The sequence below is a fragment of the Mauremys reevesii genome, linkage group 10 (genome assembly GCF_016161935.1).
Source record: "Mauremys reevesii isolate NIE-2019 linkage group 10, ASM1616193v1, whole genome shotgun sequence".
Classification (NCBI taxonomy): domain Eukaryota; kingdom Metazoa; phylum Chordata; order Testudines; family Geoemydidae; genus Mauremys; species Mauremys reevesii.
Genome location: NC_052632.1, coordinates 38,903,211 through 38,923,234, shown reverse-complemented (window position 1 = coordinate 38,923,234; position 20,024 = coordinate 38,903,211). Strand labels below are relative to the sequence as shown.

The 20,024-nt window shown below is 51.4% G+C and overlaps 1 protein-coding gene across 2 annotated transcripts in view; it reads right to left on the bottom strand.

Annotated features, from left to right (window-relative positions):
- The window catches only part of SEMA7A (semaphorin 7A (John Milton Hagen blood group)), a 58,359-nt gene that overhangs the window by 14,540 nt on the left and 23,795 nt on the right, over positions 1 to 20,024 (bottom strand). For both annotated transcript variants that reach the window (XM_039491989.1, XM_039491988.1), the window contains exons 3-7: positions 4,359 to 4,492; positions 3,390 to 3,431; positions 2,562 to 2,657; positions 1,774 to 1,855; positions 379 to 489 (exon numbers count right to left, since the gene is read on the bottom strand). In XM_039491989.1, coding sequence (XP_039347923.1) covers positions 379 to 489; positions 1,774 to 1,855; positions 2,562 to 2,657; positions 3,390 to 3,431; positions 4,359 to 4,492 — 465 coding nt within the window. The remainder of the gene's footprint in view (positions 1 to 378; positions 490 to 1,773; positions 1,856 to 2,561; positions 2,658 to 3,389; positions 3,432 to 4,358; positions 4,493 to 20,024) is intronic.

Genomic DNA, 20,024 nt, shown 5'->3' with positions numbered 1-20,024 from the left:
GGCCAAATAACAGGTGGAAGTTGTTTATCACTCTAAGGACGCCTTATTGTTCAGTGCTGCAAAGAGCAGGCCAGGAAATGCTTTGATTTCCTCTGCTCCAGTGTACGGCAGCCTCCCCACGGCTACCTAAGGAGACTGCCTTGCCTGCCACAGTCTCACCCCCAGCATGCTGCTGCTGCGCTGGAGGACTGGTCCCCAAGCCACTTCCTGACCCCGGGCAACCCCAGAGCAGCAGATAGGACTACAGCAGGGGGCAGAGGATGCAGGACGGCTTGTGGAGAGAACAAGGTGGAGACACCCTTACATCCCAAGATCATTGTCCTGCTGGGCTTCGCCTGGCAGGCACCCCCAGGCCCAGGGGCTCTCTGCCATACTCACTCTGCATCACTGTGTCGCTGGTGTAGAGCTCCCCAGTCCCTCGGACCTGGCGGAAGCGGGGTATCTTCCCATTGTGCTGGTGCAAGCTGATGGTGGAATAGATGGCTTCGCCTGCAAGATGGGAAGGATCGTTTGCAGCTGACTGGCTTTTAGTTCTGCCAATACTCGCCTGGGGAGTATTTTTCCCTCAAGGGATCTAGTACAGGTGAAAGGAGCCGGGGTGATGACCCTGGAGGGCAGAGTCCCCTCAGATCCGATGAGCAGGCCTGGCCTGGGTCATAGTAGTGCCAGCTCAGCCTGCATCAGCCCTGGACTAGCAAAGAGCCCATTCTCCAAGGCCCACTCATGCCGTGGCTTCTGCGCTGGGCCAAGCTCTGCCAGTTGGGGTGGGGAGGGGGGCTGGCTTTGGATACAGACACTTGTCCCCTGGGGGCCAGAATCAGCAGCATTACCCCTCAGCTAAGGAAAGAAACAATTCAACAAAGCCATGGAAGAAGCTCTGGTTTTCCAGGGGCAGAAGAGGAGGGGAAGGTTTCAGGGGAGAATGGCATTCACAGCAGCCTTGGACGGGGCATGGGGAGGAGCTCCCCACTTCACTGCCTTCTCCCCTGGGCAGAGGGCTCAGTGCTGAGAGGTAGATATGGGGGATGGGAGAAAACCAATGGCCCCAAGATGAGGTGGAATTAAATCTGGTGCCTGGAAGCCAATCACAAGGGCTAAGCCTCTGTATGTCTGCCTAGGTGAGGAGGATGGGGCCAGGTCCCCTGCGAGAGGGCAAGAGAACCCACCGGTCTCCCTTCTTTGGGCAAGTGGATGAGGCGTTGGCAATGCCAGACTGCCCACCAGCTTGGGCACTGGAGTGACAGGGGAGGGTTTGCAGGGTTACTGCCCGTCACCATGGACTCTGGCCAACCCTGGCAGGACAGTCCCAGGCTCCCTCCTCACACTGCTCCAGAGATAGGCTCTAGCCCAGCCTTGAGGTGATCCCACCTCCCTCGCTGCTGGGCTTCTTCAGCTGCTCTGATGCTAGAATTAATGGGACTGACCCTGCACTGGGGGCCCAGGACATCACCCAGTTCCTGGTCGGAGAGCAGTGCTCACTTCATGCTCATTCCACCTTGAGCTTCTCCCCAGCACGGAGATCTAAGGCCTGTTCTCTGACCAGCACCAGGCCAATTTACAGACCAGCGATGGTACGGCATGGAGACGGCACTGTTCCCCCAAAGCCCCTTCCCCAGGAACACAATCACTTAAACAAGGCAAAGCCGAAGAGCCTGGGCAAGCCGCCCAACTGGTGGGAATCAGCGTGGCTCTACTGACTTCAGTGTTGCACCGCTGGGGACCTGGCCCTGCGGTGCTACGGGCTGAAGAACAGACACAAGCATTTGGACTTACCATCAACAAGGACCAGGGAGTTCTGGTTAGGCACAAAAGGCGCCAAGCCCTGAGCAGCCACTTCAGATTTATTCCGATCGGCCTGGGGAGGGCAGAGGGAACAATTAAGAGTCATTGTTGGCAGGAGGCACCTGGCATTCTGGCACCTTGTTGTATTCTCCCAGCAGAGTAACGCAATCAACATCTGCTCCAAGAGATTACCTACCCCCCAGCACCTGGACCTGGCATGTGCTCTGGCTGCAGGGTGTCTCATGCAGAGCTAGACCGGGCTGGTGCACCAGGAAGCTCAGGAAAGATGTTTCCTGTGAGTTAAGGCTGGGGGTGAGGGGGGTCAGGTCACATGCTCCAAGAACAACTCTGGCGTCCAAAGCTAACTTGGAGGAACATTTACAGACAAGTGCATTGACTTGGCTGGTGTTCTCCTGCGTTCCCCTTTGCTGTTACTCACTAGAGATGCGCGATCCTGCCTGTCCTCTGCCACAGACTGGATTTCCCAGGCGGGAGCAGAGAGTGGGTTCTGTCATGGACTATTAAACTCAGCTTCCACATAGGCTTTCCCCACATAGGCTTCAAAGCACTTTGCAAAGGAAGGGGAGTGTGATCATCATCTGCATTTGACAGATGTGGAAACCGAGATACAGACAGGCAGAGCAATTTACTCTGGTCATAGTGCAGGTGAGTGGGGACAGAACCCCAGCTCCGATGGAGAAAACGCTGAACTAAGCATCAGGTGACCCAGGTTCTAGACCTGCTCACCTGCAGGCTAAGCGACAAACTCCCCGGCTTACCAAGTTCCAGCAGGTCGGCTTGCAGGCATTTGTCCCACAGATCAACAGCGTGTCATGGTACTTGCCAATGAAAGTCAGGTAGTTCTTCTCATCCTCCTGGAAAAGAAAAAGGGGTGCATGAGCCACGGTAGATGGTTTAGTGACTCCCAGCTGCTCCAGGCCCAACCTTAGGAGCCCTGATAGCACCACTAAGCTGGAGGAGATACCAGGATTTTTCTGGGTATTAAAGCCAGGAGGGACCGTTCCCCGTTGTGATCATCTAGGCTGTCCTCCTGATACAACACAGGCCAGAGAATTTTACTCAGGAAGGGGACAGCAGGATTGGCACACCCTCCAGAGCTCCAGTGGGGGACCCTCAGCCACCCCCACCCCATAGCACAGAACTGACTCAATCTCCTAATTATCCATTCCCCACATTAATGGAATTCGGCGACTTCATGTCTCCTGTTCACCCCCGTCCCGCCAGAACTTCCCACTCTGACCCATGTTCCCCCTTACTTAAGCCTACATCCTCCACCCCTCTAAGTTAGGGTGACCAGATGTTCCAATTTTATAGGGACAGTCCCGATATTTGGGGCTTTTTCTTATTATAGTCACCTATTACCCTCCTCCCTGTCCTGATTTTCTCACACTTGCTATCTGGTCTCCCTACTCTAAGTGCCCATCAAGGTTCCTTCTACGCTGGGTGGCTTAGGAGTCCTACCGCGGAACGGAAAAGGCGCACTAACAGAGCGGAGGTGAGAGTTACAAGGGCTCCTCTGGGCTATCTGGAAAACTCCTGATATTTCTCAGAGACCTAAATCCACCTGGTGAGATCTCCAGACTTACTGGTTTTTGGCAGGCTCCTGAATCCTGTTCTGGGAAGTCCTCCTAGAGAAAAGGAATAAGTGTGGGTTAGTTCCTGCCCTTGCTAAACAACTGTCTGGAAGTGAATGACAAATGCTGGCAAAGTTCGGTGAACCCGTGTGCCACCCACGGACTCAGCTGGCCAGGAAGATGGGGGTGGCTGCATGGCTCGGTCAACACCGATAGACGGCACTTTCCAGATGGTTCCCATATGGAAGCTGCGGGTTGGGAGCACTTGGGAGGCTGGGCTGGTTTAGGGCCAGGTCTGGGAGTTTGGGATAAATGGAGGTAGAAGCGGGGCCGCAGGTGGGCAGAGGGCACAGCTGGGGGAACTAGTAGTGGGCTCAGGTCAGGCTGATGTCAGAGGGCTGTCAGGAAGGACTCAGGTCTCTTGCTGGGGGAAGTGAGTAGGCATCAGTGGCTGGGTGGAGGAGGAAGTGGTAAGAGAGACTGGGGTTTTCAGAGGGTTAACCAGACTCTCTATTTGTATGACAGCAAGAGGGGTGGTGTCTGTGCCTGACCCATCAGGGGTTAACTTGCCTGAGGGGAGTGGACGTGCATAGAGACAACCGGAGAAGACATCACCCATGCTCCCACTGCCCAGTCCATTGGTCTCCATCATCAAACCCCATTGGTCTCCATCATCAGTGATGTCACTGGTTAGTCTATGTGACATCAGAATCACTAATGCTGAGGTCAAACACTGGCTGGTCAGATCCCTGGATAGATTGTGCAGGGTGGTTATCCAGAGGGATGAAAGCACGGGGCTGGGTGTTGAGACACTGGCCTTCTCTTCCCAGCTTTGCCCTTGACCTGCTGGAGGAGGTTGGGCAAGTCACTAACCTGCCCTGTGCCTCTGTTTCCCTAGCTATGCAATGGGGAGAATGTGGCTGAATGATTTCACAGTGAGCTTGGATGGCTAAGCCATGCACATCTGTAAAGCCTCCTTACCGTGTGGTTTCTGGAGCTCTCAAAGTCGACATAATAGAGCTTTCCCTCCGCTCCCACCAAGAGAGAGGAATTCCCCTCCTCATGGTAAAGAGTTATGAAATTCTCGTGCTTCTTCAGCGGAAAGCGGCTCTCCCCTAGGAAACACAACAACGAAGAGACTAAGCAAGAGTGTCCATGAATCCAGCAGGATCGTTGTCAGATTACCAGCCACCCTGCCCCACTGAGGAACAGGGAGTACACACTGATCTACGCCTCTCAGCTAGTTACTCTTGCCACATTGTAAACCCAGCTGCAGAGACACGCCCAGATCAAAGAGACAGTCACCAGGTGCAGTGATCAGCCCATCCGCCAGGTGTGGCGTTACTATCTAGTCTGATACTCGGTGCCTTTCAGGAGGCGGCCCAAATGCCCATTGCACACCCACATGTGCCACGCTGCACTGTGGGGTGGAATCACTTCTTGCCCTCACTTGTGCACCAGCACAAGGCTGGAGAGCTCTCCTCAGCTTCCTCCTAGCAAGTGAAACTGCAGACACGGCGCACTTTGGAGGGAGCATGTGCCAGTGATTAGAGCAGCCTCACACATTTACTAGCCCCGGCCTAAAAGCACCTACTCATGTGGTACAATGAGACAGGTGTCTGGCCTGTGAGAATTAAAATAAATGACTTTCCCCAAGTCAAGGAGAGCCAGGCCAGGTGGGGGCAGAGCAGGCATCTGGAAATCAGGGCTCCTGGCTTCTAGTCCTGCCTTTCTGTGCCCTCCCCCATTGTACCAGAGCCCCACAGCATATTGAAACAGAGTCTCTGCTACAGCCATGAGCTGGGGCCCCGTGTGGGGTGTGCAGCATGTATAGACACTGTACTGTGGAGCAATTCATGTTGCGGGTGAGGCGGGGGTTAATTCGGGTCAGATAAAAGCATCTGAGCTGCTGGGGGCTTAACTCAGCTGTGCCCGCTGGGAGCCAGAGGCCTGAGGAGAACCAGCCACGTCTCCACTTTTGCCTAGCAAGGCATGGTTCAGCCTCCAGCACAGAGGGCCCTCACTCCCACCCGCACACTGGTGTCTGCCAGCTGATGTTTCTCATTTCTGGCTCAGCATAAATAAAGAAGAGAGCTAGAGAAGGCAGAGACAGACACAGGAAGGGCAGGGAGGATCCTGATGCCCTTGCAGAGCCTGATGGAAGGGAGGGGTCAGGATTATTTGATGCAGGAGAGCAGCAGATCAGAGTGGCTAGTCACTGACTCCAAAGCAGCTGGGTTATTGCTCTTCTTCCCAGCCACCACTAATTGCTAAGTGCACTGTGCACCTGACCCTTCTGTGTACAGAGCAGGAAAGAAGATTACACAGCTGCTGAGAAACTGGGGGAGGAACAGATGAGATTACAAAGCTGCAGCCCTCCCAGGCAGATAGAAACAACATGGCCAGACAGCTAGCAGCCAGCCTTGAATCTGCCTGCAAGCACTGCAGATTAGCCTCCTCCCCGTCCATCCTCCCACAGGGCCAGAGTTGGCTCTTGGCTCTTAATCATACACTGCTCCACCTACAGCAGCTCCCCGCTACCTCAGAGTGCCAGGTAAACAAATTAACCAAGCCTCACAAACCTAGAAACTAGGTCACCCTGCTTTGCACATAGAGAAACTCAGGCAGACCAAGCAGTGACAGGACCTTCCCCGCAGCAAGTCAGTGGCAGAGGTAGGAACAGCCCCCACTCTGCTGATTTACAGGTTCCGTGCTCTAACCACTAGCCTGCACTGTTCCATTTTGCTGTGCTCCCACGGCTCTTTCCCACCCAAGATCTAATAGGTCAGAGGCAGCATGGGCTAGGTCAGGCCCCTGACACTGCTGAGTTCTATTGCTGACGCCACCAGTGGCCAGGCACGTGCTGTCCAGCACTGCTGAGCCAACACCACCTCTGAAAAATCAGACTGTTGTTCCATGGCCTGAGGGGAACCCCTCCTGCTCTCTGTGCCTCATGAAGGTAATAAAAACTCACTACTGGGGAGGTGGCCTGGGGAAATGGGGTTTACAAAGTGCAGTGAACTTATCAAGCCCAGTCCCAGCGGTGAGGATGATTGCTATTTATTCTTCGCTGATGCAGCAGTGCGCCAAGGGTCATTAGTGCAACGGCTGAGCTGCTGCGAAGAACCCTTCCCTGGAGAGGCTGTGGTGCAACTGCGTTGGTTACAGGATGGGGAATCCTCATTGCCAAGTCGACCTGTGATGATCACCCACCCAGGGATTCGTTAGGTTCTGCTCCAGCTGAGCTGGGTTTCTTCCTCTCCCCGGGGCAAGGGCCCTCTCCTGTCGATTCTCATATCACAGCTGGCTTTGTGCTGTCTCATGTTACAGCTGGGTTCTCTAGCAGAGTTCTCCTCCCACATCTCCCTTTGGTGCCTGACCCTCCATGCCTGGAGCCACAGCCGGAGCAGAGAGGCCTGCAAACTCAACCTCCAAGTGGGGGTGATGTCCCTGGGCAGCGTAGCTGCATCTGTGCCCCCTAGGGGGTGTCTATAATATAGTCTAAAACAGGGGCATGCGCTAGTCAGATCCCTCCACCGTAGCCACATCACTGCACGCTCACTCGGATCGCGAACTGCAGGCTGGACACAAGACTTAGTGGGGAGCTAAACGTCAGCCTTGATGAAGAACATAAAGCCCCTGGCCACCATCAGAAGCGGTATTCCCCACCAGCACACAAGGGTTAACAACGAGTGCACTGCGTGACTTGTGCCCCGTCCCGAGTTGCAGCACGTTGCTACAGGCCAGAGCCTTCCTTGGCTGGCCAGATACACTGTCCTGCTTGCTAGTGAGAAATCTCCCTGCTCTCCACTCTTGTTCTTCCTCTATTGCAGCATAGCCGCTCCTTTCCGCTGTGAGCTTCCTCCCAGCGGTGCCCTGCCACTAGCAGCGGACAGGAGGATCCTACTTTTTCCTAGACTGGGGGGTGGAGCCGTATCACCATATTCTCTATTAAGAGCCAGGCACACTTAAGTTGCTGTGTCCAAACTACTCCGAGATCTGTCATGGTCCTGACTGTCTCTTACCCTGGCCATCTCGCTGTCCTGGTCTACGCTTGCGCCTGCGTCTCTTTAGCTAGGCTGGGGGCTGGAATCTCAGCCTAGACAAAGCCCAATGTGTGTGGCCATGTGGGAAGTCTGCGCTGATGGTGCCTGTGCTTTGCCCGGCAGAGGGTCTGCCGACACCACGAGACCTGCGCGTGGGCTAACCCGCCTCGCTCAGTGAAGACAGCTGAGAGAGAGTGCGGCCTGGCGGAGACCCTGCGTACGTACTCGGCTCGCTAGCCCACGCTGCGCTGTCTTCACAGCTAGTATTACCCATGTAAGCTGGCTCAGGAGGCTAGCCCTGGCCCAGACGTCACTGTGGAGACAGACTGGCTGTTGGGTCTTACACCAGCGGGATGTTCGCTTTCAGCCCAAGCAAGCTTGTTCTCTCCTGCTGAGAAGAATCAATCATCGGTGCGCATTGAGCCTCGAGTACAGGAGGAGGGGGCGGGGGAGAGTCTGCAGCCCACATGAGCCAAGGGGAAAAAGGCCCTCGAGCAAGGAAATAAATCCCTAGCACGTGCCTCTTGATTGACAGAGTCAATGTGCAGTGTGGGCAAAGGGCAGGCTGCACAAGACCGAGTTTCCTGCCAGGCGCCTTCAGCCACTGCACAGGCTGGCTGCCTGTCCAGCACAGCTACAGTACTCAGCAAAACAGAGGGCGCCCTGATTGTTCTGGTGGCTGCATTGTCTTCTCTGTGCTTCCTCCTCAAAGGCAGCAGCACCTGGGATTCCAGCATTGTGAGCTTCCTCCCAGCAGTGCCTGATCAATGCCACTCAGGAATCAAGCAGAGTGAGCACCTCTCTGGTATGACCATGTTAGTGTTGGCCAAGACTCCAGCGGCGGCTTGTCAGTGCCAGATCCCAGCAGTGTGAGCTTCCCCATATCACTGCCCATTTGAGTGTGGGCACCGCTCCACTGTAAACCCCGTACTGGACCCGACAGCTCCTACTGAGGCAGCGTTGTACCTTCAGGTCACTACACGCTGTGCCATAATGCTGCAACACGACCTGGCCAGGTCACCCCTCCTCTCTGCAAACAGAGGGCTCACCTCACCCTGCAGGCTAAGCATGTAGGAGGCAGGACAGAACCATGAGAATGGGTGCACGATCCTTGTATAGCCACAGCAGGCTGTATCACCGTACCCCAGCCCCCTAATTCTGCATCTTCACCAGAGGGGTTAAATTCCTCCCACTCAGCCATTTGTACCGCCCCGTCAGCCTCTAGCGCAACTCTCTGTGGCTGCGCTGATCACCGCTTACTGTCAGCCAGTTTGTTCAACTGCAAGTCACTTCTAGGAAGCTCACTGCCCACCACATCCAGATGGAAAATGCAGCAAACTTCGAGCATGAGGTGTTGTGCAAGTCAATTGCAATCACAAAAGGGGTTGTGGGAAGAAGTCCGGGCAGCTCTGCTATAGTGCTAGAAAGTACCATCCCTTCACAGCTTGGGAGAGAACGGTACATGGGGTTGCCTGCACGCAATGCTCGTACAAATGCAACCTGCTTGCTGACATGACCCGGTTGGGGTCTCCTCCAGGATTTGCCCTCTGCAATCCCACAACACTCCTTGCCCGAGCACCGTCTGTCTCGTGTCCTGGGTGGCTTTGCAGGCCAAGTTGCTCCTTGGTTGATCCCTCTTTTGCAGATTCAACAACTTGGGCATGTTCAAAGTGTTGGGTCCATGTTCACTGCTTAATCTTCACCAGATTGAAGACAGATGGAGACACTGAAGCACAGGGAGGTGAAGTGACTTGCCCAAGGTCACCCAATGACTTAGTGGCGGAGCCTGGATTAGCGCCCAGAACTCCTGACCAGTGCTGGGCAACTACTGCGCAAAGGTGTGTCCATGTCTTTCTTAAAGTGTGGTGCCCATAATAGCGACCTCAACTGGCTATATCAAAGTAATAAACTACATGTGCCTTGGCTCCCCTAGGGTTTTCCATCACCATAGCTACGGCCATGTAAAATCCACACCCCTTTTTGCGGGGAAGACATAGCCTACGTGCCTGGATAAATAAAAAGAGGAACCCGCTCATCTTATGCTACCAGCATACTCTAGCTCTTACTTGGGGGTCCAGTGACCTTTTTCCTCTTGTGTAACATTCATCTTCGTCCTACGTTCAACAGCTGACCTAGGGGAATACATGCTGCCTTCAGACTTCCATTTTCCTTATGCAGCACAAGGCTGCTCACTTCATTTCTGCTGACCTCAATTTGGCTTTTTGCAGTGTGGGTGTTTTGGGGACTGGGTTTAGTTGAGCTCAGCCATGCTCCAGAGCTCTGCTCAGACCCAAGCTTCCACAGAAGCTAATGACTTGTTTCCCCTTTGAGCAGCTACAATGAAAACAGTCATTTTGCTGGCGCCAGAGCAGTAGTTGTTTTTCTTTCTGCCAGATGCTTCAAAAGGGACGAACCCAAAATACACGGGCTTGCCAAGAGCCATAGTGCTTGACTTGCAGCTTTGTTTGGACTCATCTACTAAACAGGGCTGAACCTGTCTGGTGCTTGGATAGGAGACCTCCAAGAAGATTCCAGGTCCTGGTACTCTTCTCTCTGAACTGGCACTACCCCCAGTGCACCCAGGAGTGCAGTGCTGGAAGTGCTGCCATTTGACGGATTCCCCATGTGACCTTGGGCATTGATTTCAATAAATGTATTGAGGCTCCTGACTTCTAAGGATTTGGGTGTGCCTCAGTTTCCCCCTCTGCACAATGGGGCTAGTAGTACTGCCCTGCCTCACAGGGGTGTTGTGAGGAGACCACATGCCACAGTAATGGGGGCCGTATAAACAGACTAGATTTAAAGCCCAAGGCTTGCCCACGGATGGCCATTTAAAGATCTTGTGGCATTTTTGGGCAAAAAGGGGTGCTACCCCCAATATCCTGGCCAAATTCCAACTTGATACGCTGCCGTCTGTATTCCTGTTGGGGTTCCATTTTAACTCTATGAGAATTTACTGGCATGCTACGGCTACCATGATCCACTCCCAGAGGTGGCTGCATGTTAGAGGTAGGTGGGTTGATCCCCACTCATGCAGTCTCTAAACACCCTGGGATCCTTCTGGGTGAAAGGTGCTAGGTTGTTCTTTGATTGAGAGACCCAAACCCTCCCCAAGTCATGCTCTGCTTTTCCATGCACAGCCCTAGATTGGCATTTTCAGTATCTGGTAGGGGAATCACCCCATGTGCATTCTTGATCTCATTTCGGTGGAGTGGGGAAAAAAAAATAGCAGTTCCCGGGAGAATACTGACCCCTCATAGGAGACAATGCCACGAAGAAGGCGGCTCCTCAGCCACCCTCCAAATTCCCTTCAATTCTCTCTGAGATTTTCCATGACATTTTATCTGGTTTACACAAAGCCCCAGCCAGCTGAAGAATCAATGGAGCAATTGTAATTTTAGATGCTAACCCGAGTGGGAGAATGCATACAAGAAAGGAGAGCTCTGTGCTTTGCGGGAAAAGCAGCTAAATCAATTGCTGGCAGATACCATGACCTGAGCACAACAGAAGAATAGGGGGCAGAGAGAGCGAGAGAGGACATAGATCCGGTGGACATAGTGTACTTAGATTTCCAGAAAGCCTTTGACAAGGTCCCTCACCAAAGGCTCTTACGTAAATTAAGCTGTCATGGGATAAAAGGAAAGGTCCTTTCATGGATTGAGAACTGGTTAAAGGACAGGGAACAAAGGGTAGGAATTAATGGTAAATTCTCAGAATGGAGAGGGGTAACTAGTGGTGTTCCCCAAGGGTCAGTCCTAGAACCAATCCTATTCAATTTATTCATAAATGATCTGGAGAAAGGGGTAAACAGTGAGGTGGCAAAGTTTGCAGATGATACTAAACTACTCAAGATAGTTAAGACCAAAGCAGATTGTGAAGAACTTCAAAAAGATCTCACAAAACTAAGTGATTGGGCAACAAAATGGCAAATGAAATTTAATGTGGATAAATGTAAAGAATGCACATTGGAAAAAAATAACCCCAACTATACATACAACATGATGGGGGCTAATTTAGCTACAACGAGTCAGGAAAAAGATCTTGGAGTTATCGTGGATAGTTCTCTGAAGATGTCCACGCAGTGTGCAGAGGTGGTCAAAAAAGCAAACAGGATGTTAGGAATCATTAAAAAGGGGATAGAGAATAAGACTGAGAATATATTATTGCCCTTATATAAATCCATGGTACGCCCACATCTCGAATACTGTGTACAGATGTGGTCTCCTCACCTCAAAAAAGATATTCTAGCACTAGAAAAGGTTCAGAAAAGAGCAACTAAAATGATTAGGGGTTTAGAGAGGGTCCCATATGAGGAAAGATTAAAGAGGCTAGGACTCTTCAGTTTGGAAAAGAGAAGACTAAGGGGGGACACGATAGAGGTATATAAAATCATGAGTGATGTTGAGAAAGTGGATAAGGAAAAGTTATTTACTTATTCCCATAATACAAGAACTAGGGGTCACCAAATGAAATTAATAGGCAGCAGGTTTAAAACAAATAAAAGGAAGTTCTTCTTCACGCAGCGCACAGTCAACTTGTGGAACTCCTTACCTGAGCAGGTTGTGAAGGCTAGGACTATAACAATGTTTAAAAGGGGACTGGATAAATTCATGGTGGCTAAGTCCATAAATGGCTATTAGCCAGGATGGGTAAGAATGGTGTCCCTAGCCTCTGTTCGTCAGAGGATGGAGATGGATGGCAGGAGAGAGATCACTTGATCATTGCCTGTTAGGTTCACTCCCTCAGGGGCACCTGGCATTGGCCACTGTCGGTAGACAGGTACTGGGCTAGATGGACCTTTGGTCTGACCCGGTACGGCCTTTCTTATGTTCTTATGTTATGTTCTTATGAGAGAGCGCGCGAGAGAGAGGGAGAATGAGAATGGGGGTAATGGAGAAGCAGATAAGGAAAAAGAAGGTGCTCCCATAGGAAAATGCCTCCCATGATTAACTAACAAGAAGCAACCCATCCAAAGAGCAAATGCCACTTCTCCCAACTGCTAAGGGAACTTGCAAACATGGTCAATTGCACTGCAAGGGAACCAAGAAACAAACTAGCTTCCATCAACCTGGGGCTGTTCATGTTATTTAGCGAAGCTGAAGGGCACCACAGCGGATCTTCAGTCTCAGTCAGCTGTCCTTGCACATGACTTAGCAGGAATAAACACATGCTTGTTCTTTTACTTATGGAGAAGTGAGGAGGTGACTGGCCTCCTGGTCCAAATGGCCCTAGCTTAGTGGGGAGTTGCCTCGATCTGCTCCTTCCAGGCACAGAGGAACGTAGGATTGGCCCAACTGGACCAGATCACTGGTCCATCCAGTCTGGTATCCTGCCTCCTGCACAGACCAGAACCTGCTCCTTCACAGGAAAATGAGCCCCTTTCGCACCATGCCCCCATACTGCACACGGCCAATTGTACAATGCTCCAGCCAGATTTGGGGGTGGGGAGGGAGATTTCTTTCCTGACTCCCCACCCCCGCCTCCCCAAATGTAACCAGTTTATGCTCTGAAGCCAGAGCCAGTGTGGCCTAGTAGTGGATTAGGTCTGCCGATCTCATGAGCGTAGGCATTCAGAGTAACCAAGTTCTACTGCTGGCTCACTGGTGGTTAGAACAAATCACTCCTCACATCTGTACATCAGGGTCTGTAAAAGAGGGATATTAGCTACCTGCCCCCCGGATTTCAGGAGGATGAAGTGGCTAATGTGCGTAGAGGGTGTCAATGCTCCTAAATGCGAAGGCTTTAGTATTAGTCCTGGCTACAAATATCACCAGACATTAGTACAAGTATTAGTGAGTCGTTAATTCATTGGTGCTTTAAGAGCCTCGGTTGGAAATTCTTATTATGGCTCAGATACGGTCGGTTGGCAGGACTCCCCAGTTTTCGATTTCTGTTCTTCTCTTTTTAAAAATAAGAAAGAACCATCAACATCCTGGAAACCCCTTCAAAGGAGAGCAGTGTAGAGGGGCTCATTCAGAGAACGAGATCTCAGTAGGGGGAATCCCTTCTCGTTTCCAGTAAAACCACACACAGAGGTCAGTTGCTCTATTTATCCGGCTTCCATTGCAGTCGTATTGGATACGTCACAACACAGGCTGTGCTATTATCCCCATTGCGTTGATGGAGAATTGAGGTAGAGTGAGACTTGAGGATGGGCCCAGGGTCACACAGCAAGGGTGCTGCACTAACCACTGATCCATCCTTCCTGCCCAGCATGCACATGGGTCTATGGACGATGATAGCAGGGTATTTGCTCTGGCACAAGGCCGTGTTCCGCTTGCTTTCCACTGCAGACAAGTGACCCAGGGAGATGTCAACTCACTGCTGCCATCAGTGGTGTAGCTACTGCCAGGCAGAGTGAGCTAGGGCAGCAAGCGAGGAGCAGCAGCCAGTGATCAAAGGAGAAGGGATGTTTTCATGTGCTCAGTCACAGGTTTCCCGATGAATGGGAGACTGGCTCAAGGACTGATTGGACATGGCTCTCTGCTCAAAGCAGCTCACTCAGTCACTGGCCAGGGGGCCCAGAGATCTCGGCTCAGCTGGACCTGGTCCTGCTGCTGTATCCACCCAATTGTGTGCTAAGTTCCAACTAGACCCAATTGACAGCACAAGCCACACTCAGGACATGATCCAAAGGCAATGGGCCTGCACAGGTGGCATGGATGGCAGGTATAGGGTCCGCAGGCCAGATCATATTGCCCAGCTTGGTTCTCAGATTCCAGGAGTCTGTAGAGCTGGCAGGTAAAAAAGTGTCTCCTCTTTACTTATGACCTGATCTGGTGTGATCAGGGGTCACTGAGAGGCAACAGGGACAAGCTCCCCTCCATGCTGTTCTGACAGAGTCACTGGCTGGTGTAAACCTGACCTTTCTGTGGAGCCGGCCTGGGGACAACAGAATGGATTCACCCCTCCCCAGGGGCCAGAACAGGCCATGATCTGGTTGGTGGGGGGTGGGGGCACGGGAAGTCTCCCAACACAGGCACTGGGTCTCAAGGCCCAAACAGAAGGGATGTGTATGTGTGTTTGGGGGACTGGGAATGGGAGGGCAGGCTGGTGTCACAGCCCAATGGCAGCTGGGGATGGGCTGCTGTAATTTTGGCCCTTAGAACAGATCAGGAGAGGGAGTGGGCAGGATGGCTTAAAGCCAGCGTGGTCCCACCCCACTGGGCTGGGTCTGTGTGCGCAGTGATGCAGTGCACCATCGCCCCTCCCACATTTCCTTTTAGCCCGGGGCAGGGGGAAGGGTTAATATCAGGCTCCCTCAGACTTTAAGGGACCATCATGATCATCTAGTCTGAGCTCCTGAATATCGTAGCCACAGATTTTCCACACACCCCCTCCTGTAACAGACCCCTAACCTCTGGCTGAGTGACTGAAGGCCTCAAATTACAGTTTGAAGACTTCAAGTTACAGAGACTCCACCACTGATAGGAGTTTAAACCTGCAAGTGGCCTGTGCTCCATGCTGCAGAGGAAAGCAAAAAATCCCACGGTCTCTGCCAATCTGATCTGGGGGGAAATTCCTTCCTGACCCCAAATACTGCGATCAGTTAGACTCTCATGAGACTAGGCTCTCACAATGACTTAGCACTCGGGCCAGGTTGAACAAACCAGTTTGTGTGATTGCTGGTTTCTTCACTTCAGAAAGTGAAGCTGGCTTATCTGTGTCTTGTAGCTCCTCCCCAGTCCCGTCACTTCTCTGTGAGAGGCCCCTGGGACCGGTCTTCCTCTTGCTTCTCTTCTCAGCCTCTTGGGCCTTCCCACACTCCCCCAACCCCTGGCAGAAATGGGCCATGCAGCTAGTTTGGGGACCAAATGGTCCCCGAGGGATTTTGGTTGGGTTCCATCTCTCCGGTCAGGGATTGACCCGGGGTCCTCTTGAGCTAAAGAGCCAAACCCTCAGTGGGCTGGACATGGGAGACCTGTCACACTCCAGCCTGTGGCTGCACCTCCCTGCCATCACCAGTTCATACCCTGGTGAGAGACCCAGTAACCCTGCACCCATGGAGTCAGCGCCTACGACTCAGAGCATGGGGTTGCATCCCCGTCCATCCTGGCTAATGGCCATTGATGGACCTATCCTCCATGAATAGAAAAGAGCAACTAAAATGATTAGGGGTTTAGAGAGGGTCCCATATGAGGAAAGATTAAAGAGGCTAGGACTCTTCAGTTTGGAAAAGAGAAGACTAAGGGGGGATATGACAGAGGTATATAAAATCATGAGTGATGTTGAGAAAGTGGATAAGGAAAAGTTATTTACTTATTCCCATAATACAAGAACTAGGGGTCACCAAATGAAATTAATAGGCAGCAGGTTTAAAACAAATAAAAGGAAGTTCTTCTTCACGCAGCGCACAGTCAACTAGTGGAACTCCTTACCTGAGGAGGTTGTGAAGGCTAGGACTATAACAATGTTTAAAAGGGGACTGGATAAATTCATGGTGGCTACGTCCATAAATGGCTATTAGCCAGGATGGGTAAGAATGGTGTCCCTAGCCTCTGTTTGTCAGAGGATGGAGATGGATGGCAGGAGAGAGATCACTTGATCATTGCCTGTTAGGTTCACTCCCTCAGGGGCACCTGGCATTGGCCACTGTCGGTAGACAGATACTGGGCTAGATGGACCTTTGGTCTGACCCGGTACAGCCTTTCTTATGTTCTTATGAACTTTTCTGGAACCTTGTTATAGTTTTGGCCTTCGCAACATCTCCTAGCAATGAGTTCCACAGGTTGACTGTGCATTGTGTGAAGAAATACTTCCTTTTGTTTGTTTTAAACCTGCTGCCTATTAATTTCATTGGGTGACCCCTAGTTTTTGAGTTATGCAAAGGAACAAATGAATAAGGAAATGTTACATTCTCTACACCAGTCAACATTATATAGTCCTCTATCATATCCCCACTTAAGTCCCTTTTCCAAGCTGAAAAGTCCCAGTCTTTTTAATCTTTTATGGAGCTGTTCCATGCCCCTGATCATTCCTGTTTAAAAAGCAATCAGGCTTCATGCTTCTGCTTCAGGATGCTAGCTAAGCAGCGACTGTCTGGGGCTGGGAGGACTCGTCCATCAAAGGCATATTGTTGCAAAATTCTCCCTAGCAGGGATTGATAGACCATCCTCTGAAACTGGCTAGTGGGCTAGATGGACCATCAGTCATGGCAAATCTCATGCCCCTCCTGTGTAACCATAGAGCTGAGCAGAGGGGCAATTCCATTTTGGGGAGGATGTCAGTATTTTGAAATCTGGTTTATTCCGACTCTGTGTTACAACAAAACATTTCGAAACCCTCTGCAAAAGGGAAGGAGCTGTGCAACCTGCAAGTCCTCGACCCCAACGCAATCTGCTCGATGGGCTGCCCCCAAGCAACGGGCCCTAGAAGCCTGGGAACTGATGGAAACCTGCCTGGCAGGCGGTGAATGTGCTGGGGTTCCGGCAGAACTGCATTAAAAATCAGACTGTCTCTGTGGAACGGGTCGAATTTGCCAAATCAGAACAAAAAGAAGTTTCAGTGGGATTTTTGCGACCAGTTCTTAGAATTGTTCTGACTGGAGAGAGTTGGGTTTAGAATTAAGCCATATACAGAGCAGCAGCATTTATAAGAACACAGGAAATGACTCACCAGGACAAGCCAATGGGCCCTGAACTCTGGTATCCTGTCGGATAGGGACTAATACTGAATATTTCAGAATACGCAACAGTGACCCAGTGCCCTAATGATGCCCCTAATTGTGCCATACTATACTATCCTTCCTGACTCCAGCTGGGAAATCAGCTTAGAAGCATGAGCTTCAATAACCCTGGTAATACTCGATCTTCCATGCTCAAGGGATGCACAGCAACGCGTCTCCATGGGGTGCAGTGAGTGTATTGCAGAGGCATCAGCCATTACTGGCCTGATTTTCAAAACTGCCGAGCAAACCCGAGTGGGGGTTGCAAGCACTCATCCCCTTTGAGAATCAGGCCACATGCACTCTGCTTATTTTTAATTAGTCCATATTTCTATTCCAGTAGTTCCCAGAGGCCCCCTAATCAAGATCAGGGTCCTGTTATGCTAGCGACTGGATAGCAGAATTCACGTACAGCCCTGGATTTTAGCGAATCAGTTTCAACGGAAGAGCAGAACGGTGGCCTGGGATGCCAGTTTAAGTAATATCGCCCCAGCTGTTATAGAAAGGGCACCAGGACCTTTCACTTCCATCTAGACAGCCATTGCCAGAGGCAGGGAGATGAAACTCACCACAAGGCATGACAGCGTTACCATAGTGTGACCCACCTAGCGTCATGAGGTGGGTGCACTGTGTGCGCCACTTTGAGTCCTATCATGGGATGTCAGACCCTGCAGGGGGAGTGCTCCCACCTGAGCCTCAATCCCTTTCTGTTCTGCTCCCTCACAAGCACATTTACTGCGTCCTGTAGTGCCTGGCTTTATTCTTTCCTGCACTCAATGAAAGATGAGGGCAGGAAGGAAGGAAACACTTCAGGACAAATCGGAGGCACTTCACATCTTGGCTTCAGGTTTCTGGATAAGAATCCCGGGGAAAGTGCTGTCCTGGGGGTCTAAAGCCCACATAAACCAAAAGGGATGGAGGGTGAACCTATGGCAGGCTTCTGAGCTCTCACCAACTCATCCAGTGCTGGGGATTTTTTAAAAATAAAAATAATAATAATAATAATCCCAAGGAAAAGAGACAGCTAGCAACAGAGCAGGGATTTGGGAATTCTGTGGGAGTCCCCACTGTGGCAGGAACCCTCATAAATTTCCAACAAGACAGATGGATCAGAGCCTTACATCCTTCCGTGGTGCCAAGTCACACACGGCTAAGCCCCTGCACCGGGAATGAGGCCAGAGGTACCAAGTACATCCTGCATTCCATGGTTTGAGACAGCATTTTAGTAAGACTATTGCTGATCTATAAACAGAGTGGAGCTGCGGTCAGGGCTGTCCCATCCGGACTCAACCCACTTCAATTGGAAGAGCTCAATATAGCCAAGGTATGGGCAGGGGAAGCAGCCTTGGGATTCTGGCCAGCACCAACTCAGTGCTTTGCCAGCACAGCCCATCTGCTGACCTGTCCCTTGAACTTTAACAGGAAAGTACGAGCCCGTTTTAGACATCCTCAAACAAGGAAATGCAGCAGTTCAGCTGGTGCCTGTCGATGACGTGCAGAGAAGGTTCTTTCCTGCTGCCGTTTCCCTATTTTCCCCTACAAAGTAAATCTGAGAGATAGTTACAAGTTACAGATGCACACCCCATTTATTGGAAATTTACAAGGGTTCCTGCCACAGTGGAGACCCCCACAGAATTCCCAAATCCCCACTCGGTCGTGATTGGACTCATTTTAAAAAATCGTTTTGAAGAAATAATTCCTAGGGTTATTTTTTAAAATTCCCTGACTCTAGATGAGTTGTCAGTGCTCAGAAGCCCACCATAGGTTTGTCCTCCATCCCCTCCAGTTTATGAGGGCTTTAGAGCCACAGGACAGTACTTTCCCTGGGATTCTTATCCAGAAGCATGAAGCCAAGGTGTGATGTCCTGGGACACCCCAATCTTGCCAGTGAAGGTGGGTGGGGTCTTCCCCTCCACAGCCATCTCGTTTGAAAATTCAATTCATCGTTGCTTTTGCTCTTGACTTCCATAGTTACTCGAGTACTTCCTAATCTGTAATGTATTGTCACAAACACCCCCAGGACTGGGAGGCCAGGCACAGCTATTATCCCCACTGTACAGATGGGGAAACAATCACGGAGTGGCTCTGGCAGAGCAGGAAGTTGAGCAAGTGCTCTAACCACTGAACAATCCTCCCTCTCCTTAGCACCTCTCTGCTGTTCTTATTTCTCTCTAACTGAATTGGAGCAAATTAAGGCTGGGGTTTGCAAAGGAGCAGGGAGGAGCCCAGCCCCCCCCAGCAAATGTCCATGGGACTGGAATGCTGAACTCCCAGACCTTACAGCAGTATAGCCTAAATACCCCCAGAGGACACCTGCCACCAGAAGATCTCAAAGCACCTTCCAGCAATGAGTAAGAATTCTTAACCCTTCTTTTCCAGAGGGGGAAACGGAGGCACAGGGTGGTGAAGGTGACGTGTCCAAGGTCCATCACTGATTCAGTGCCAGAGCCGAGACCAGACCCCAGCTGGCCTGAACCCCAGCTATGTGTTCCAAGCGCCAGGTCATACTGACTCTCTGCTGTGGCCAGGCATGTGGGGACTATAGATCAGTAAAGCTCGGGCCCCAAACACAAAATGAACATGTATCAAGTGCTGGGCATGGCTGCCACCTTGTTTCTCATCTATTGCTGAAGGGGGTTAGTAGATAGTGGAGCAAGAGTTCTGCACCTCTGAGACTCAGCACATGTCCAGTAGTCGCTCGTTGACTAAGAAAAAAGGCTGGGGTCAATAAGGCAGGAGGGAGGGGACATCTATGGGGACACAACTCTCCCTGTCCCAGAGCTGCAGCTCAAGCAGTTTCCTGCTCCCAGCCATGGCAGGGTCCCAACAGGCCCAGAGACATTCTAGGGGGCTCAGATTTATCCTTCCTGCTCTCCACTGCTCAGATTCTTTGCCGTTGCCCATTGATCATCACGAGGCTCTTCCCGGAAATCATAA